Source organism: Microcaecilia unicolor, chromosome 9 (assembly GCF_901765095.1).
Source record: "Microcaecilia unicolor chromosome 9, aMicUni1.1, whole genome shotgun sequence".
Classification (NCBI taxonomy): domain Eukaryota; kingdom Metazoa; phylum Chordata; class Amphibia; order Gymnophiona; family Siphonopidae; genus Microcaecilia; species Microcaecilia unicolor.
The window spans coordinates 175,820,299-175,841,230 of NC_044039.1; the positions used below are offsets into that span (position 1 = coordinate 175,820,299).

General features: G+C 46.5%; 1 protein-coding gene across 1 annotated transcript in view; it reads right to left on the reverse strand.

The window, feature by feature from the left end:
- Positions 1 to 523: 523 nt before the first annotated feature.
- DHRS7 (dehydrogenase/reductase 7) overlaps positions 524 to 20,932 on the reverse strand; it is a 61,048-nt gene continuing 40,639 nt past the window's right edge. Inside the window, exons 6-7 of the mRNA XM_030215154.1 lie at positions 7,557 to 7,769; positions 524 to 842 (exon numbers count right to left, since the gene is read on the reverse strand). Of these exons, the coding sequence (XP_030071014.1) occupies positions 795 to 842; positions 7,557 to 7,769 (261 nt within the window). The 3' untranslated portion in view covers positions 524 to 794. The remainder of the gene's footprint in view (positions 843 to 7,556; positions 7,770 to 20,932) is intronic.

Sequence of the window (20,932 nt, forward strand, 5' to 3'; positions counted from 1 at the left end):
GACTGGATCAGGAAGAAGTCTCAGATCATCAGATTGGAGGCACCTCAACCTAAGAACCCCTCTCGAGGCAGTGGGAGGGAGGGAAATAAAGGAACTTGGAGACTTCAACATATTTCCATACAAAGCTTCTCTCATTTGTCTTTCTCCTGCCACTGAGAAGAAATACTACTAGAAGAAAACTAGAATAAACTACCTTAGGAGCTGACAGGGCTACATATCCAAGGAGCTGCAAGGTGCACCATCACTATCCCCATCCCCTGGAGATAGAGAAATACTGAGTGTTATATGGCTGTACTGTACCCTTAAGGAGTGAATCATAAAAAAAACTACCTTTTTTTTTTTGTCTCCATCCGCTGGTCAGCGGACATGACCCACAAGTTCTGAACTGGTCTGGTATGGCAGCCAAGGAAATAGAGTTACAGCAACTCGTTCTTAGTACTCAGGCATGGACTAAGAGTATGTCAAAATTAGGTCGAGAGTATCTACCACTGTCATAATTAGATTGGAATAAAAATTCTGACTATTAAAAAACTAACAGAATATATTTTTATTGTATTCATTTCATAGAAAAATCAACATATGATTAACAGCGTTAAATCATTTTCTTTTAACTGCCACCATCCAAGCTGCACTTTCAGAATTATTTTTGTCTTTGAATGAATCATTTATCACTTTGGAGTTTACAGATGCATTATAGGCAAAGAATTTAAAATGTAACTTGCTTTTTTCAAATTTTGTTTTCCATTGCTGCCTCTATCAGTCCAGTTATAACCAGAAAGATTCAAGCACTGGCATTATGAAGTCTTTGTCTTCTGTTTAGGTAAGTAAGAAGAATCTGCATCCTGCAAAGTTAAAAATTCAAAATGGGATTGCTTTTTCTAATGTTTTGGACTGTTGTTACATCAAAGCTACAAAAAATTAAATTCATTTTAATTAAATCTTTCTGTAGAAGCCACCCAGATTTAAAAATCCAAAGGAAGATGCGAATTTTAAAAAAAACCTCATGGCTTTGCAACAAAATAAGTTTCATTTAACATGTAATTAGCTTCCTTTTCCCTGAAAAAGAATTATCCTTAGTCTGAGATATAAACACCCACACCAAATATTTTGCAGCAAAAATGTCAGTTTCTCTCTGCAAGTAAAATATTTCATAATTTTTGCTACTAACAATTTATTCCCGTGCACTTATTCACCAGCTATATATCAATAAATGTCAACATACAAGTTCTAGGAAATATCAAGCTTATTGTCACTGAATGCCCTCCTGGCATACTCAATTTTTATGCATGTGTGAAACTGGACCATTCTAGGGAGCCAGTGGCAGCAGCTCTAGGATACTGCCTGACTTCCAACCAAGAGGTGTTCTTTGGATGGGGCTAGAGGACCCCTACCAACTCATGCATTTCTATTTTTAGTTTTGGGGGCCCACAAGGAAGATGGAGGCAAAGACAAAATTTCATGGCCACCGACTGGGCTCACCCTAAGTTAACTGTCTGGCTACATCACAGCTCTGGATACAGAGAAACATTTCCTCTTAGCTTGAGACAATACCTCTTAATTTTAATGGCTGCTCTTTAGACAGATACCTTTGGGATTTCTCTACTTATTTGTGCAGTCATCTTTTTCCCAAAAATCTTAGCCTTAGCTTGAACAGTCCTATAGTATACATTTTTTTATTTTAGTTACATTTGTACCCCGCGCTTTCCCACTTATGGCAGGCTCAATGCGGCAGGCAATGGAGGGTTAAGTGACTTGCCCAGAGTCACAAGGAGCTGCCTGTGCCGGGAATCAAACTCAGTTCCTCAGGACCAAAGTCCACCACCCTAACCACCAGGCCACTCCTCCACTCGGTATGTCCCCGTTTGTATTTATAGGTATCGATTTTGAAGAAAAATGTTCAGAACTGAACTACCGTGTTTCCCCGAAAATAGGACATCCCCCGAAAATAAGACCTACCCAGGTTTTGGTGCCCTTAGTAAATATAAGGCCTCCCCTGAAAGTAAGGCCTAGCAAAGTCTTATTTTCAGGGGATGTCTTATTTCGGGGAAACACGGTTGGTCCGCCCACCCTCCCTCCGTCGCTCCTGCAACTAACCCCCCACCCGAGATCGCCGCCCCCCCTCCGTTGCTCCGAAAGTAACGGTTGGCCCACCCTCCCTCCATCACTTCTGCAACTAACCCCCCACCCGAGATGGCCCCCCCACCCGAAGTCGCCGGGCCACCCCTCCGTCGCTCCGAAAGTGACCTTTCACTTGCCTTCCAGTTCGCATCGCAGCAAGCAGCAGGGCAGGCCACACCTTCCTTCCGTGTCCCGCCCTCGCCTGACGTAACGTAACGTCAGGCGAGGGCGGGGCACGGAAGGAAGGAGGCCTGCCCTGCTGCTTGCTGCGATGCGAACTGGAAGGCAAGTGAAAGGAGGCTTCAGGTTAGTTTCTGAGCGACGGAGGGGTGGCCCGGCGACTTCGGGTGGGGGGCCATCTCGGGTGGGGGGGTTAGTTGCAGAAGTGATGGAGGGAGGGTGGGCGGGCCAACCGTGTTTCCCCGAAATAAGACAGCCCCTGAAAATAAGACCTAGCGCCGTTTTGGGAGCAAAAATTAATATAAGACAGTGTCTTATATTCGGGGAAACACGGTAGATCCATGGGTGGTGATTAGAGGTGGTAAGTACCAGCCCCCCCCCCCCCCCCCCCCCACTAAAAAATGGTTTTGACATCTCGCCTTCCAGAGGATACACTCCTCCTCCACTGCTGCTTTATGTGCAGCAGCAGCAGCAGCAGCAGCAGCAGCAATAAAGCAGATTGAAAGCGCAGGGCCTTCCATCTTACATGTGCTATTAAATACTCTGCCAGTCCTGGTCCTGCCTAACTTCCTGTTTTTGAGGGGGGCTGGGACTGAGACCAACAGAGCTTTTAGCAGTGCAAGTGACATGAAAGGACCAGCAGCTTCACTCTACTTTATTGCTACTGCTGCACATTGCAAGAAGCAGCCATGGCAAAGGAAGCCGTGAGAAGAGACGTGTGATGTTATACAGGGGCCAGAGAAAGAAAGTGGAGACACTGGATTGGAGAAGGGGGAAAGAAAGTAGATATGCATGTGGGGAGAGGGGGTGGCGAATGGAATACTGAACTTGGGGCAGGAGAGTAGGCCAACAGAAAGGAGGTGTTGGCTTAGGAGAGGGGCAAAGAGAAAGATGAAGGACAGGGTGGGGATGAGGGAGAGAATAGGGAACAGAGGGCAGATGAGTAACATAATGGGGGATGCTGGACTCTGGGGGGAGTAGAAAGACAGAGGGGAGAGATGATGGAGAAAGAAGACAGAGGCAAGATGATGAACATGGGAAGGGGTAGTAGGGAGACAAGGGGCAGATGCTGTTTAGAGGAATGGAGAGAGTGGAGTTGATGGACATAAGTTAGGAAGGGCAGAGAAAGAGGAAATATTGTATAAGGGAAGGATGGAAAGAAGGAATAAGTTTTCTCAGGGAGAGAAGATGGACATGAGGGCAGTAGGGAGATGCTGGATCCGGATGGGAGATACTGGGTAGGGAGAAAAAAGGGACATGAGAAGACATGGGAGGTTGAAGGGTGATGGGAAATACTGGACATGAGGTGAATAGGAAGACAAAGGGGATATGCTGGACATTGGAGGGGGATAGGGAGAAAGGAGAAATTAGAGCTTACGTGATAAATTTTATTTCTTTTAGTCCTTCACACTATTCCAGAACTTGGATGTGCTGTGTCCAGTGACTAGCAGGTGGTGATAGAGAATGCAGAATTCTGTACTCTAAGCCCAGAGTGTAGCCTCAGGAATTCAGTATTTAAATAATAAGCAGACAACAGGGCCGCCGAGAGACTAGGCTGGGCCCGGGGCAAGGCCACCCCATCTCCACTGCCGCCCCCCGTCGCTCCCCCTGCCGCTGCCGCATGGGGGACAAAATTCCCCGGGCCTCCAAGGAAGGGCCCGGCGCCGGGGTCAGGCTGCTGGCACTGCAGTTCCCGGTCTCATCTGCCTGCCTCCTCGGCTCCGAGCCCCCTGTATCTGAAGCGGCAGTCACAGATCACCTCCCTTCGGGCCTTCCCTCCCTGTGTCCCGCCCTCATCTGATATAACTTCCGGTTTCCGCGAGGGCGGGACACAGGGAGGGAAGGCCTGAAGGGGGCGATCTGTGACTGCCGCTTCAAATACAGGGGGTCCCGGAGGCAGGCAGGGAGACCGGGGACTGCAGCGCCGGCAGCCTGACCCCGGCGCCGGGCCCGGGGAATTTTGTCCCCCTTGCCCCCTCCCTCTCTCCCTGGAAGACAGGGGATAAACTAACAGCATACAACTCACAATCTTAATTAGAAAAAAAAACAGTTACAACATCAAAGAATTGAAACTATAAATTGCAAACCACCTCTGAATGGAGAACATGTGAGGGTTGAAACAAATCTGAATAAGGCCAGTCCACCTCCACAGAAGCCATTGTTTTTAACACTGATACTCGGAAGGCTTCTGAAATAGTGTGAAGGACTAAAGGAAAGAAAATTTCAGTTAAGCTCTAATTTCCCCTTCTTTGTCATCCTGCCCACTATTCCAGAACTTGTGGTATGTACAAAAGCAATCCTTACTACAGGAGGTAAACCACTATCACCGCTGCAATAATCAACATCCCAAAGGCAGCATCCTGTCACACTGTTACATGACCTTTATAATGCCTTGCAAAGGTAAGACAGGTCGACCACATCACCGCTTTACAAATGTCTGCTGGAGATGGGGTAGAAGTCTCTGCCTAGGAAGTGGCAGATCAATGAATGGAATGAGCTTGCAAACCTGAAGGCAGTATATTACCTGACAAAAGGTACGCAGAAGAAATACCCTTTTTAAACAACTGAGCTATTACTGGTTTAGAAGTCACATGACCCTTCTTTGCCTTGCCAAAATAAAAAACAAACAGTAGCCGACAAGTGAAAAGAGATTGAGGACTGGAGGATGAACGAAGACGAGAATGAGGGGTATAAGTTATGAATGGAGAAGTAGGCAAGAAATAAATGGGGGGGGGGGGGGGGGGGAGAGACTATCAGCATCAGACAGGAAGACAAAAGGAGAAAAGAAGTGGAAAGGAAACTGAGAGAACACTTAAGAACAGATCAACACAAAAAGTAGAAAAAGAAACAGATCAACACAAATAAAGTAGAAAAAAGCTGAAACCAATCTGATGAGAACAATTGAAATGCCTAGACAATACAGATAGAAAGGGGGGAAAATGTAGTGACTGAAATGCGTCGGCTTTGGAAGATGTGAATCCTTTCTGTTGTGTTTTTCACAGTACAGAAGGAAACGGTTTCTCATTTTTTAGCATTTTTAGCATTTTTTAGCTAATAGAGTCTGGCTTTCCTGATATTTCCATTTTAGATTTTTGTCTACACTATGCCCTAATTTGTGGTTCCTTACTCTGTATTAGATGAGGGTCTGGCTGTGTTCTGTGTGTGCAACACGTTATACTGATGTGTAGTTTTTATCTAGGGATTAATAGCAAACCAGCTTGTTTTAGTTTCCCCAAAATCAGGTATATTGGTAATCAAGGGCCCACTGCAATATTTACAGTACATTCTTTTCATAGGCAATATTACAGTCTGAATCCTGGAAATTGTGGATGTTGTGTTTTGATAAGTTTGCTATAGAGGTTCTGAGTGCCTTTTTGCAGGATCTCCATCCCCACCCCCACAAAAAGTGTGTATGTTGAGTTGTATAGGGAAAATCCCAGCTCCTTTATTGGGACTGTGGGTATATTACAAAACTGAAGGTTAAGAGTTTATACCGAGATTCTCAGAGCTGCCAAGTTACCCAGTAAGCTTAAGCACTTAGTTAAGATGCAGGGGGTGTGCCAAGCGTCTGCTCTGCATTTACTATATAGGGCAGACACTTACCACATGAGCACCACATTACATGCACTGACAGATAGCATGGGAGCCTGTGCTATCTGCCAATGCATGTTATATGGTGCAGGGTCAATGTAAAAAAAAAGAACCAGACTACGCATCCCCCTGACCTTTTCTCCTGTCAGATACCTGATACCTCTCCCCCTTGATCTAATCCACCACTCTCACAGGCCACCCCCCCCCCCATCAAGCAGCAACCCCACAAATGTAGCCACCCCCCCCCCCCTCCCCACTGAGACTTACCCAAAGGTCTCCATGGTAGCCTAGTGGTCTGAGATGGAAGGAGCCCCACTGTGTTCCCATCCCAGCACTGCCTTAGGTTTGAAATGGCAGCAATGACCCCAGGCAGTAGTCTCCTTGCCTACCATTACGGGGCCATCACTGGCATTTTGAACCCAGGGCAGCTCCAGGACAGGAGCCAAAGGGACCACTGTGGTTTCAGACCACTAAACGACAAAGGAGATCTTCAAGTAAGTTCCGGTGGGGGGGGGGGGGGGGGGGGAGGGTGAAGAAATGCACTGCCTTGGCTTAGTGTGTTTTGTCTTTGAGTTGCAGCAATATAGACTGTACTTAATGCTAGTAAGCAGCTAACATGGATTTTTTTTTAACACACATTAGCACGTACTGTGTAGTAAAACTTGTGCTAGCTGCTTAAAACAGCATAGTAAAAAGGGCTCCTAAGACACCTAGATCTCTTTTTCTGGTCAAATTATCAAATATATTATTCAAAATACACCACATTTCTCTACTATTGGGTCTCATAAACTTAATCTTTTCCATTAAAGAAAATAAATCTTTATGAAAAACTTCACAACATTTACAAAGGCTGTTTCCAAAGTACCCATTTCTGGAATAATCCAATTCCTTCAAATTTATATTTGTCAAGTGTATACTTTTTTGTAGCACAGTGGGCTGGCAGGCACCAGTTTAGATTCCACAATAGTGCTTTTCTGAATGTATACGCCAATATACTTATTCAGTATCATAAGCAAGTGAACTAAAAGGAATCTTGGTACCATGGTAGGAGACTGTGCAGTTCTAATGCATATAGAGGCACTGAGTTTTATTTTTTAGGTTTCACCAGTTCATCTCGCTTTGTACTACAAAGCTGCACAGGAATGGAGATTGTGAGAATCCCAGAGAGATGGAAGAAGTTACCATGGGATTCCCGCAAGGATGGAAGAAGTAGCTGTGGGATTCCCACAGAAGTGTACTCAAAATCTCTGGTTTCTGCAGAGCAAGAAAGGCAACTGGAGCACCTGAATGAGACTCGGAACGTATGGAGAGAGGCAGAGTGCCAGACTGAGGCTTGGAACACTCACTGGTTGTATAGTGAATGCCATACAAAAAAAAAAAAACAACACAGGAAGCTGTCGGGATTGTTAGGAAACAGAGGGCTGGAAGCAAGTAAATAATAGCTTTGAATCCTCCGGGTATGAGTGGAGATAGAGGAGATTAATTGTGGGGATGGAATGGATCTTAGCGGGTACAGGTGGGAATGGTTGAAATTTCGGTCCCCATGCAACTCTCTACTTTGACTCATTGTTTAATACTTTGCAAAAAGCATGCAAAAACTGAGGAACCTGGTATCAAAACTCAGCCAAAAATGGCACCTGGCACATTACATCATATTTCATACATACCATTCCACTTTTAAAATTCTGTATTCTTCTTTTAGCAACTTTATTTGCTAGCCACATAGCCCACGAAGGAGCATACTGAAACATATAGCAAAATGTTTGGTATGGCTGCTCAGCAATCCATGTTTCATTCAGATCATTTACCAAGCTAACTAATATCAGCCGAGCACAACGAGATGTGGACATTTTGTGGGACTGATCTGTATATTCAGGTTTCTGAGGGTGTAAAAAAGAGCATAGTTCAATCATTACAATAGTTATATCTTGTAATCATAATTACACAAACAGCTACATACATCAAATGAAGCCATGAGTAAAAAATCAAGTATTACATTGGCAACAATTTTCCAAATACATTCTAGAGGAAATGTATTGACACTAATAAAAAGTCCCTAGAGAATGAAAAAAAAAAAATCTGGACCAGCAGAAATGGCTTAGGTGATAGTTTTTCCAACCCATATCTTCATAGGTCCATTTAATCTTGTACAAAAATACTTCATCTATTCTAAAGAATAATGTGTCAAGTAATTTTCCAGAACCTTCCCAATACTAACAAACCCGTTTTATTCAGTGCCTAGGAGACTGTCACCTTTGACATGTCATGTCTTGCAATCTGCATCAGGGAAGCCTTAATAAGCAAACTCTTCAGATCAGGGGCATAGCTACGTGGGGCCAGGGGGGACTGGGCCCCCCCCCCCACCGTCGACCCTTTTGACCCACCTTCCCCCCGCCAACCCTCCCCCACCGCCGTCAGGTACCTGTGCTGGCGGGGTGGTCCCCAACCCCCGCCAGCCGAAGTCCTCTTCAGACGGTCTCCAGGCCGGCGCGTTGCTGCAGATGATGTGGAAGCCTAGGATTCTGTTTGTGTATGAGTCGTCCTGACGTCCCAAACGTTCAGCACATAGGAACGTGCAGGACGTCTAACACACACAAACAGAATCCTAGGCTTCCACATCAGCTGCAGCAACACACCGGCCTGGAGACCGGCTGAAGAGGACTTCGGCGCACAGGTACCCGATGGCGGCGGGGGGAAGGGGTCGAAAGGGGAGGGGCGCTGGAGGGAGGGTCAAAAGTGGTGGCGGCAGCAGCGCCGAGGGGGGGGGGGGCAGGTGGCGAGGGGGGGCTAAAATGAGCCCCCTCACCTCGGGCTCTGGAGCCCCCGCCAGCTTCAGATAATATGTGGCCAGCAAAGAAAGTTAACTGAAATAGTTAAAAGGACAAGGAAAAAAAAGATCTGCTTATGGACACCTCTTGATGCAGATTGCAAATTATGACTCACGTTGGAAGGTGAGAGTCTCCCAGATTTGTTAATACTGGAACAGAGCCCTCTGATAGTCCAATAAACATTTCTATAGGGGCTTTTTATTAGAATGTGGCCATGTGTGTAATGGTGCATACGCCAAGGAATGTCTTAAGACAGTGGTGTGCTAGTAAATGTTTAACAACAAGCTCTCTCCCCGGTCCACCTCTGCGCCCCCCCCCCCCCCCCAAAAAAAAAAAAAAAAATTGCACAGCTGGCTATAGCCGGGGAGAGAGCCTGGGGGGGGGCAATGCATTACTCTAGGGAAAAAAAAAAAAAATAAATGATCCCAGGTTCCAATCTACTTCATGTTTAATGAGGGATAAAATGCCATATATATATATATATATATATATATATATATATTCTCAAAGTGGACATATTCCAAACACTATAATGTAAATAAAATGATTTTTTCTACCTTTGCTGTCTGGTGACTTTGTTTTTCTGATCATGCTGGCCCAGTATCTGATTCTGCTGCTATCTGTCCTCTTAACTCCATTTCCAGGGCTTCCTTTCCATTTATTTCTTTACTTTCCGCCTTTCTTCTTCATTTCTTACCCTACATCTGTAAGTAAAAGCTGGGTCCTCCGCAGACTTGACTGTCCAGTGGATCCAACTTCTATTTTCGTCATCCATGTGCAGTTTTTCTCCTCTCTTCCTTTTCCCTCATCTCAACTCCTTCATCACTCTTCCCTCCCCTCCATCCACCCATGTCCAGCAACCTTCCTCTCCCCTGCCCTCCCCTCCATCCACCCATGTCCAGTGACCCTCTTCCCCTGCCCTCCCCTCCAGTCACCCATGTCCAGAGACCCTCCTTTTCCCCTGCCCTCCCCCTCCAGCCACCCATGCTCAGCGATTCTCCTCTCTCCCCTGCCCCCCCCTCCAGCCACCCATGCCCAGCGATTCTCCTCTCTCCCCTGCCCCCCCTCCAGTCACCCATGCCCAGTAATTCTCCTCTCTCCCCCGCCCCCCTCCCTCCAGCAACCCATGCCCAGCGATTCCCCTCTCTCCCCTGCCCCCTCCTCCAGCCACCCATGCCCAGCGATTCTCCTCTCTCCTGCCCCCCTCCTCCAGCCACCCATGCCCAGTGATTCTCCTCTCTCCCCTGCCCCCTCCTCCAGCCACCCATGCCCCGCAATTCTCTTCTCTCCCCTGCCCCCTCCTCCAGCCACCCATGCCCCCCTCCAGCCACCCATACCCAGCGATTCTCCTCTCTCCCCAGCCCCCCCTCCAGCCACCCACGCCCAGCAATTCTCCTCACTCCCTTGCCCCCCCCCCCCAGCCACCCAGGTTGTCCAGTGGATTCTTTGGGGCAGGCAGGAAAGATCCCCAATCTTTCCTGCCCGCTGCCGGCGCTGACTCTCCCACGGCGCTACTGCATCACTCTTCAAAATGGCCACCGAGACTTAAAAGGGCAGCCTCCCAAGACTTCAGCAGAAGTCTCGGGAGGCCGCCGCTGGAAGTCTCAGCAGCCATTTTTAAAGAGCGATTCGGCAGCGGGGGAGGGTCAGCGCCGGCAGCAGGCCGGGAAGACTGGGGATCTTTCCTGCCTGCCCCGAAGAATGCCTTCTTCAGGTACTCGGAGGGACCCTGTAGCTCAGGGGAGGGAGGGGGAGCGAGGAGAGCCGGCTCGCCCTCAAGAACAACTGGCTCGCAAGTAGGTAAAAAATTTAACAACCGGCTCTTGCGAGCCAGGTGCGAGCCAGCTCCAGCACACCAGTGTCTTAAGGTGAAAAAGTGAAGATACTTCCCTGCAGCAAGTATTCTCCGAGGACAGCAGGCTTCTTATTCTCACATATGGGTAGAAGCCATCCCACATCGCCCAGCTCGGCAAATATGCCAAAAAAAAATCCAGAGCTTTTTGGAGCACGAGCCTCACTCTAACGCACATGAGCAAGTGCCTTCCTTCCCTCCACGCCAGCTTAGTTTAATACAAAAGCAAAAAAAAAAAAAAAACATGAAAAAAGACAACTCCATGGGAAGGTGGGCAGGATTGTGAGAATAAGAAGCCTGCTGTCCTCAGAGGATACCTGCTAAAGGTAAGTATCTTCACTTTCTCCGAAGACAAGCAGGCATGCTTAAACACACAAATGGGGAATCCCTCGCATCCAGGCTCACCCAAAACAACAAACAATGGTCAATTGGGCCTCGCAATGGCGAGGACTTAATGCAGATTAACCTGAAACTATATACAAACTAGATGAGAGTGCAGCCTGGAACAGAATAAAATGGGCCAAGGAGGATAGAGTTGGATTGTAGGCCTCAAACAGATTCTGCAACACTGACTGTCCAAACCGACTGTCGCGTCGCGTATCCTGCTGAAAGCAGTAGTAAGATGTGAATGTGTGGTCTGAAGACCAAGTAGCAGCCTTGCAAATCTCTTCAATGGAGGCCGACTTCAAGTGGGCTACCGTCGCAACCATGGATCTGATATTATGAGCCGTGACATGACCGTCCAAAATCAGCCCAGCTTGGGCATAAGCTAAGGAAATGCAATCTGCCAGCCAACTGGATATGGTGTGTTTCCTGATGGTGACCCTCATCCTGTTGAGATCAAAAGAAACAAAAAGCTGGGCGGACTGTATGAAGGGCTTCATCCGCTCCATGTAAAAAGCCAACGCTCTCTTGCAGTCCAAGGTGTGCAAGCTGTTTTTGCCAGTATGAGAATGAAGTCAGGGAAAGAATGTTGGCAAGACATTCGACTGGTTCAGATGTAACTCTGACACCACTTTCAGCAGGAACTTAGAGTGCGTTCGGAGGACTACTCTGTTGTGATGAAACTTAGTATAAGGTGCATCTACTACTAAGGCTTGAAGCTCACTGACCCTACAAGCTGAAGTAACAGCCACCAAGAAAACAACCTTCCAGGTCAGTGGCTCAAAAGAAGCTTTCATCAGCTGAGTGAGAATGACATTGAGATCCCATGACATTGGTGGAGGTTTGACAGGGGGCTTTGACAAAAGCAAACCTCTCATGAAGCGAAGAAGCTTACTTTCTACATGCTGATAAGCTTTGATTGCACTAAAGTGAACCCTTACAGAGTTGGTCTTGAGACCAGACTCTAACAAGTGAAGAAGGTATTCAAGCAGGGTCTGTGTAGGACAAGAAATGGGATCCATGGCCTTGCTGTCACACCAGATGGCAAAGCTCTTCCATTTAAAAGAATAACACCTCTTAGTGGAACCTTTCCTGGAAGCCAGCTCAGGAGACACCCTCCGAAAGACCCAAGGAAGCAAATTCTAGGCTCTCAACATCCATGCCATGAGAGCCAGAGACTGGAGGTTGGGATGTAGAAGCAACCCCTCGTTCTGTGTGATGAGGGCCGGACAACACTCTAATCTCCATGGTTCTTTGGAAGACAATTACAGAAGAAGAGGGAACCATATCTGCCACAGCCAGAACGGTGTACCTGCTTGTGCTGAGAGCTGAAAGAATGGGCTCTCAGTGGACAATTTGGAGGCTTGGAAAGCAAACTGAGGGTGTATCCGAATCGGACTATTTGAAGAACCCAGCAGTCGGAGGTTATGAGAGGCCATCTTTGTTGAAAAAAAACCTTTAACCTCCCCCTAACCGGCAAGTCGTCCGGGATGGACATTTTGACTTTGGCTATGCTCTGCTACAGCCAGTCAAAAGCTAGTCATTGCTTTTGCTGGGAAGCGGCAGGAGCCTTGGGCGCAAGCTGTTGACGAGAACAAGCACGCTGGGGCTGAGCCTGAGGAGGCTGTTGGGTCACAGAGAGGAGCATAATTGAACGGGGCGCACAAGTTTTCCTGGGGCTGTCCTCGCAGGACAGCTCCGTGAAGGGGCATGGAAACCCGTATTATCGAAACAAGATGGACGTGCATCTTTCGTTTCGATAATATGGTCGGGGACGCCCAAATCTCAACATTTAGGTTGACCTTAGAGATGGTCGTCCCCAGTTTTCGGCGATAATGGAAACCGAGGACGCCCATCTCAGAAACGAACAAATCCAAGCCATTTGGTCGTGGGAGAAGCCAGCATTCGTAGTGCACTGGTCCCCCTCACATGCCAGGACACCAACCGGGCACCCTAGGGGGCACTGCAGTGGACCACAAATTGCTCCCAGGACGGTGCATAGCTCCCTTACCTTGGGTGCTGAGCCCCCCAACCGTCCCCCCCCCCCCAAACCCACTCCCCACAACTGTACACCACTACCATAGCCCTAAGAGATGAAGGGGGAACCTACATGTGGGTACAGTGGGTTTCTGGTGGGTTTTGAAGGGCTCACATTTACCACCACAAGTGTACCAGGTAGGGGGGATGGGCCTGGGTCTGCCTGCCTGAAGGTCCCTGCACCCACTAAAACTGCTCCAGGGACCTGCATACCGCTGTCATGGAGCTGGGTATGAAATCTGAAGCTGGCATAGATTTTTAAGTTGTTTTTTTTTAGGGTGGGAGGGAGTTGGTGACCACTGGGGAAGTAAGGGGAGGTCATCCCCGATTCCCTCTGGTGGTCATCTGGTCAATTCGGGCACCTTTTTGAGGCTTGGTCGCAAGAAAAAAATGGACCAAGTAAAGTTGCCCAAGTGCTCGTCAGGGACGCCCTTCTTTTTTCCATTATCGGCCGAGGACGCCCATCTCTTAAGCACGCACCAGTCCTGCCTTCGCTATGCTGCCAACACACCCCCGTGAACTTTGGTCGTCCCCGCGAGGGAAAGCAGTTGAGGGTGCCCAAAATTGGCTTTCGATTATGCCGATTTGGGCGACCCTGAGAGGACACCCATCTCCCGATTTGTGTCGGAACATGGGCGCTCTTCTCTTTTGAAAATAAGCCTGAGAGTGTACCTACGCCTAGAGCAGTAATAGGGAGCACTTTGCTACTTGCCAAAATACCTCCTGGATGAGGAGGCAGTTGCAGAAGACGCCCGGCGGGAGAGAAAGCAACTATAGTATCGGTATGCTTCTTGATTTGGTCAGCGACCTCCTCAACTTTCTCTCCCCCTGCAAGAGGCATCCGTCAACCTCTACTGAACAGAATGTTCCAGATCAGAAACACGCAGCCATGAGCGTCTGTGCATTGCTATACCTTGGGCAGAGATCCTGGGTGCGCGTCTTAAGTGCCCCTGGCCAAGAACTTGCGACACGCCTTCTGCTGCTTGACCAACTGGCAAAACGGCTCAGCCTGCTCCAGAGGGAGTGCATCGACCAAGTCTGACAACTGCTGCACCAAGTTCCGCAAGTACACGCTCGTGAAGAGCTGATATGGACGATGAGCAAAGAGGCCTGATACATCTTCCTCTCAAAAGAGTCCAGGGTCCTAGCTTCTCTGCCTGGGGGAGCTGAGGCGTAGTCCTTAGTACTCCTGGCTCTCTTGAGAGCAGAGTCCACCCCCATAGATTCATGGAGGTAACCGAGACCTCACAAAGCCAGGTTCCCCGTGGATCCAATACTGAGTGTTAATTTTCTTGTGGACCACAGGGACAGATAGAGGGGAAGCTCAGTTCCATACGAGGACTGCCTTGAGTAGCTCGTGGAAAGGAGCCATCGCTGTCTCCTTAGGAGAGGTATAGTCCAGGACCTTGAGCATCTTGGCCCTGGGCTCATCCTCCACTTTGACAGGGAATGGAATAGCCTCAGCCATTTCCCGTACAAAAGATGTGAAAGAGAGGCTCTCAGGTGGAGGGTAAGGCTCAGAAGGAATCCCATAGGACTCATCCTCTTCCGAATCCCATGAACACTCCTCCTCGGTGTTGGATAGCACCTAAGGGATGTCCGAGACAGTGCCCACCTCAATGCCGAGGAACCATGTTATCAAGAGCGGCGTCAAGAAACCGGGTCCCATCTCGATTCTGGCAAAGCTTCCTCCACATATGTTGAGGGGGTGCCAGCCAAGGTGGCAGTCGACACCGGGGCCACAAGCGACGCTGGCAGAGGCCACACCGTAAGCTGAGGGCCAGGCGTGGCCGCAGTGGGAAGTATGGCATGCGCAAGCACCCCCAATACCGACACACATCGAGGCATAAGGCCATCGAAAACCTCAGGGCGCAAGGCACTCATCGAGGGCTGTCATCGGGAAAGACTGAAGGGGTGGCTGGGGTGCGGGTTGTAGAATCGCTGGGGCTGGTGCGGGAGCAGGATCTCGGCTGCTTGGAGACGTATGTATTGACACATCCTGGATGAAAGGGGAGCAGTCCTCCTGGTGCCGACGCTTCTTGGGTGCCGAATCCCTCGGCACCCCGGAGCTTCCGGCACCAAGTGTCAATGGAGATCAGTGACAGTGCTTCTTGGCCTTCGCCCAATGCACATCACCCATGCTGCTCTGTGTCGACGAGAACGACGTCAAATCCTCCCGTCACCTAGGGGTCGGGTCCGAGGATGGACGGTCCTGGGAAGCCTGCATAGCAGGAGGCCGCAAGACAGGTGGAGACCCACTCGACACCTCACTGCTGCCATTCCTACCGTGACTCCCAGTGTAACAGTCAATGTTGATGCTAACGCCTCCAACCTCTATGCCAATGTCAAAAAACCGGACTGGACTCTAAAAGTTTCTCGCGTTGAGACTTCCAGGAAACCTGAGTCCTTTTCTTCATACGAAGATCAAAGGACACAGTTGGCAGGGCTATGGTCAGGCCCAGACACTGAAAACACCAAGAATAGGTGTCCTTTCCCAAGAAGGTCCAGTTACACCAGGTACAACGCTTGAAGCCACTGGGAGTCTTCGTGGACATGGAAGGAAAAATCACTTCGGCCAAATTAAAAGTTGCAATGGTGCCTGAAAAAAAGGGAAAGACACAAGAGACCCAACCGGGCAGACCTAAAAATGGCCCCCATCAAAAAAAGAAAGTAAACAGACACGGGGCAAAACTCTAAGAAAATAGTTTTTTTTTCTTTTGAGGCAAACAAAAAAAGAAAAACAAGCAGGTAGAAATACCACCAAAAGGCACTCAAAAATCGCTCTAACCGGGCATGTGAGAAACGAGCAGAAAAGCAGCTGCTTCTCATGCAGAAAAAACAAAACTAAGCCGGTGCATTCGCGTGGCTCACGCTCCAAAAAGCTCTGGATTTTTCTCTGGCACATTTGCCGAGCAGGGCAACGCGGGATGGTATCTACCCATTTGTGAGTATAAACAAGCCTGCTTGTCCTCGGAGAATTAACTTTCTATGAATAAGTTAGTACCATGTAATTTGCATTCAAAGGAATATCATAGGATGAAAATATCCTAGTGTGGCCAAGAAGAAATCATGGAACAAAAAATGTGAAGAAAGGGTTGCCCTAGGAGGTGTTGCAAGGACAAAGATTTAAAAGCAAAATACAGATGTATGCATATGGAGCACACAAAATTACAACAGAGGTATGGTGCCTTGCAAATTTTCACAACCTTAAACATTTTCCACATTGTAGGAGTTTATTTCATTGATCTATAACAACATAGGCTATGCTTTCAACAAAAACGAACAATTACAGAAATATTCCAAATTTAATTAGGAATAAAACTAAAGTCTTGATTGTGTAAGTCTTCACACCCTTTGTCATAGCACACTCACACTAGCTCTGTTTCCAAAAACTGCCTTAACAAGGCCCATAATAAGTTAGGATACAAGTAGGCTCTACTTATCGCTATCTGAATATTCCTGGATGTAGAATCAAGCTGTATGAAAAGTCTAAACATAATATGAAGAAGCTGAAAAAAAACCCTCCAGGATAAATTTACTCAAGGGCAAAGATTACAGGAAAACTAAGAAATAATAATTAAAAAAATATATACATACATATATACATACACACACACACATACCCATCCCTTTTTGGACAGTGTCAGATCCATTACCAAAAAGACAGAGCTTCAAATTAAGCCATCGCTCCAAAATCAGTAGCTATCCATTATATTACTGAGGAAGGCCACAAGGCCCAAGATTATTTTAAAAGAACTAAAGAGAGATCTCTGCCTGAGTCTAGGGAAAATATCAGATGTTCAACAATTTCAGGATTACTCCAGAAGCATGACCTTCATGGGAGAGTGGCAAGAAGGAAGCCACTGCTGACAAAAAGTCTTTTGAAGTGCCCTAGAGCATTTGCAAAGACCACCTAGAGGACACTGTACAAATGTGTGCATAAGTTGTGTGCTTTGATAAGATGGAGTGAACGTCTTGGTGGTGTGCCATTTGTCACACACATCACTATGCTAACAATATCCCTACAGTAAAACATTGTGGTGGCAGCATTTCATTGCAGGGATGTTTTGCAGCAGCAGAAACAGGGAAGCTTGTGAACAAAAAAAAAAAAGCCATGCCGATACAGACCAAGGTCCACCAAGCCCAGCAGCCTATCTCCAACAGAGGCCAGTCCAGGTTACAAGTACCTTGCGCATCCCAAAAGGTAGATCTATTTCTCATCTCCAGGAATAAGCAATAGCTTTCCACAAGTCTATCTAGTTAATATTTTTTTTATGGACTTTTCCTCCAGAACATGCCTAATCTCTTTTGAACCCAGTCACCTTGTTTACGCTCTCTGGTAACAGATTCCACAGCTTTATTACGTGATGCATGAAAAAAATAATTGCTATGATTTGTTTTTGGTCTATTGGTTATTAGTTTCATGGACTATTCTCTAGTGTTGCTGGAAAGGTTAAACAAAACTGTTATCTATTTAACTCATGATTTTATAAAAACCTTTATTATATTCCCTCTCTGCTATATTTTCTCCAAGCTGAAGAGCTCCGACCTGTTTAGTCTTTCTTCATGAGAGGTGTTCCATTCCCTTTATCATTTTTTTTTGCCTCTCTCTGGACTTTCCTAGTTCCACTATATCTTTTTTGAAATGGGATGACCAGAACTTCACACAATACTCGGGGTATGTCACATTATGGTCATATATATATATATATATATATATATATATATACACAGTGGTGGAAATAAGTATTTGATCCCTTGCTGATTTTGTAAGTTTGCCCACTGACAAAGACATGAGCAGCCCATAATTGAAGGGTAGGTTATTGGTAACAGTGAGAGATAGCACATCACAAATTAAATCCGGAAAATCACATTGTGGAAAGTATATGAATTTATTTGCATTCTGCAGAGGGAAATAAGTATTTAATCCCTCTGGCAAACAAGACCTAATACTTGGTGGCAAAACCCTTGTTGGCAAGCACAGCGGTCAGACGTCTTCTGTAGTTGATGATGAGGTTTGCACACATGTCAGGAGGAATTTTGGTCCACTCCTCTTTGCAGATCATCTCTAAATCATTAAGAGTTCTGGGCTGTCGCTTGGCAACTCGCAGCTTCAGCTCCCTCCATATGTTTTCAATGGGATTAAGGTCTGGTGACTGGCTAGGCCACTCCATGACCCTAATGTGCTTCTTCCTGAGCCACTCCTTTGTTGCCTTGGCTGTATGTTTTGGGTCATTGTCGTGCTGGAAGACCCAGCCACGACCCATTTTTAAGGCCCTGGCGGAGGGAAGGAGGTTGTCACTCAGAATTGTACGGTACATGGCCCCATCCATTCTCCCATTGATGCGGTGAAGTAGTCCTGTGCCCTTAGCAGAGAAACACCCCCAAAACATAACATTTCCACCTCCATGCTTGACAGTGGGGACGGTGTTCTTTGGGTCATAGGCAGCATTTCTCTTCCTCCAAACACGGCGAGTTGAGTTCATGCCAAAGAGCTCAATTTTTGTCTCATCTGACCACAGCACCTTCTCCCAATCACTCTCGGCATCATCCAGGTGTTCACTGGCAAACTTCAGATGGGCCGTCACATGTGCCTTCCGGAGCAGGGGGACCTTGCGGGCACTGCAGGATTGCAATCCGTTATGTCGTAATGTGTTACCAATGGTTTTCGTGGTGACAGTGGTCCCAGCTGCCTTGAGATCATTGACAAGTTCCCCCCTTGTAGTTGTAGGCTGATTTCTAACCTTCCTCATGATCAAGGATACCCCACGAGGTGAGATTTTGCGTGGAGCCCCAGATCTTTGTCGATTGACAGTCATTTTGTACGTCTTCCATTTTCTTACTATGGCACCAACAGTTGTCTCCTTCTCGCCCAGCGTCTTACTGATGGTTTTGTAGCCCATTCCAGCCTTCTGCAGGTGTATGATCTTGTCCCTGACATCCTTAGACAGCTCCTTGCTCTTGGCCATTTTGTAGAGGTTAGAGTCTGACTGATTCACTGAGTCTGTGGACAGGTGTCTTTCATACAGGTGACCATTGCCGACAGCTGTCTGTCATGCAGGTAACGAGTTGATTTGGAGCATCTACCTGGTCTGTAGGGGCCAGATCTCTTACTGGTTGGTGGGGGATCAAATACTTATTTCCCTCTGCAGAATGCAAATAAATTCATATACTTTCTACAATGTGATTTTCCGGATTTAATTTGTGATGTGCTATCTCTCACTGTTACCAATAACCTACCCTTCAATTATGGGCTGCTCATGTCTTTGTCAGTGGGCAAACTTACAAAATCAGCAAGGGATCAAATACTTATTTCCACTACTGTATATATATATATAGACATAAAACTAGTCTCAGTTTTGCTCTCCGTCCCTTTTCAAATAATCCCAATGTTCTATTTGCTTTTTTGACGTCCATGGCACAGTGGACTGAAAATTTTAAATTTACTGTCCACATGACACTAGAATCTTTTTTTTTGGGTGATGAATAATTCAGAATCTGGCATTTTGTGCCTGACGTTGGGATTATTTTTCCCTATGTGCATCACTGTGCACTTCTTCATAATCAATTTCATCTGCCCAGTCTCCTAGCCTCAAGATCTTTCTGCAAATCCTCTACTCTGTTATTTTAATGACAAATTTTGTCTCACTATAACTCTAAGCACCTCACTTATCACTCCTGTTTCTGGATTACTTATGAATATGATGACAGCACAGGTCTCAGTACAGACCCTTAAAACACTCTCTCAAAATCCAAGTACGCTATGTCACACCTTCTAAAATGTAACGAATCAATAAAACGAGACTTCCATTTGTTGAACCAATACTGGGTCACTCTCACTAAGCCATGCCTATCAATATGGTCAGTAATTTTGTTATTTAGTATAGCTTCAACCATTTTGCCTGGCAGCAGGCTCAGGTTCTCAAAGCACCCCTGGAGCCCTTTAAAAAGTTAGCATTACATTGATCACTCTCCCATCTTCAGGAATCATGTCCACTTTAAAGGGCTGTTAACCTGGCAAAAGAAAGATTTTCATTTATTACCATTTCTATACTGCCCTTATCCAAGTGGTATACAAATCGAACACACATAATAAATTTAAATAAAAATTACAAAGCACATCTAATACAATACAATCTAAAAAAAAAAAGACATAAATAAACAGATCACCGTATTGTGTCCATCAGCTGCCTAGATCACTTTTCAACTTGCACCAACAGATGCTGCTTGAGCAATTTCTTGAACAACCTTGAATTCTTCTGTGTCCTGAGAGTTCCAGGTAATTTGTTCCACTCTGTCGGTCCAACAACAGGGAAAAAAAAAAAAAAGCACCTCCTTGTAGCCTCTAAACGAAACAGTTGAAAATCTGGAACTGTTAACAATTCCAGTATTGAAGAACTAAGGCCAATGCCAGACAAACTTCTACATCTGCATCCCTCAAATGGCAGACAGATGAAGATTCAGCAGCTCCAGTACTGTATATCATTATTATCATATGCTGCAAGTGAGGGTGCTGTATAACTCAAGGGGGAGGGCAAGACATCTTAAAATTGCAAGTTAAATATTGTTAGCAATACTTTAATTATAACATATATTGTTCCAAGACTCCATTATATTAAACTGCCTATATGTGGTTGGCATGATGGCAAACTGTGAACCGGTGTTTTAAGCATGAGCTACAGAGTGGAGAGTGTGGATCTGACAGCCTTGTTGGAGTCTACCATCATCTACTATGATACTAATCTGTAATTTATTTCATATCTGAGCTCATTCCTGGTGATCCGATTATCTTTTGTTTGTCAATTTGATCTACTACATCTTCTCTACTTACAACGATGTGTTTTAGATGCTCCGAGTCACCATCACCAAAGGAGGTTTCTATATGGGTATGAATCCAATATCCTCTTCAGGAAAGATAAAGGCAAAGAAATCATTTTGTTTC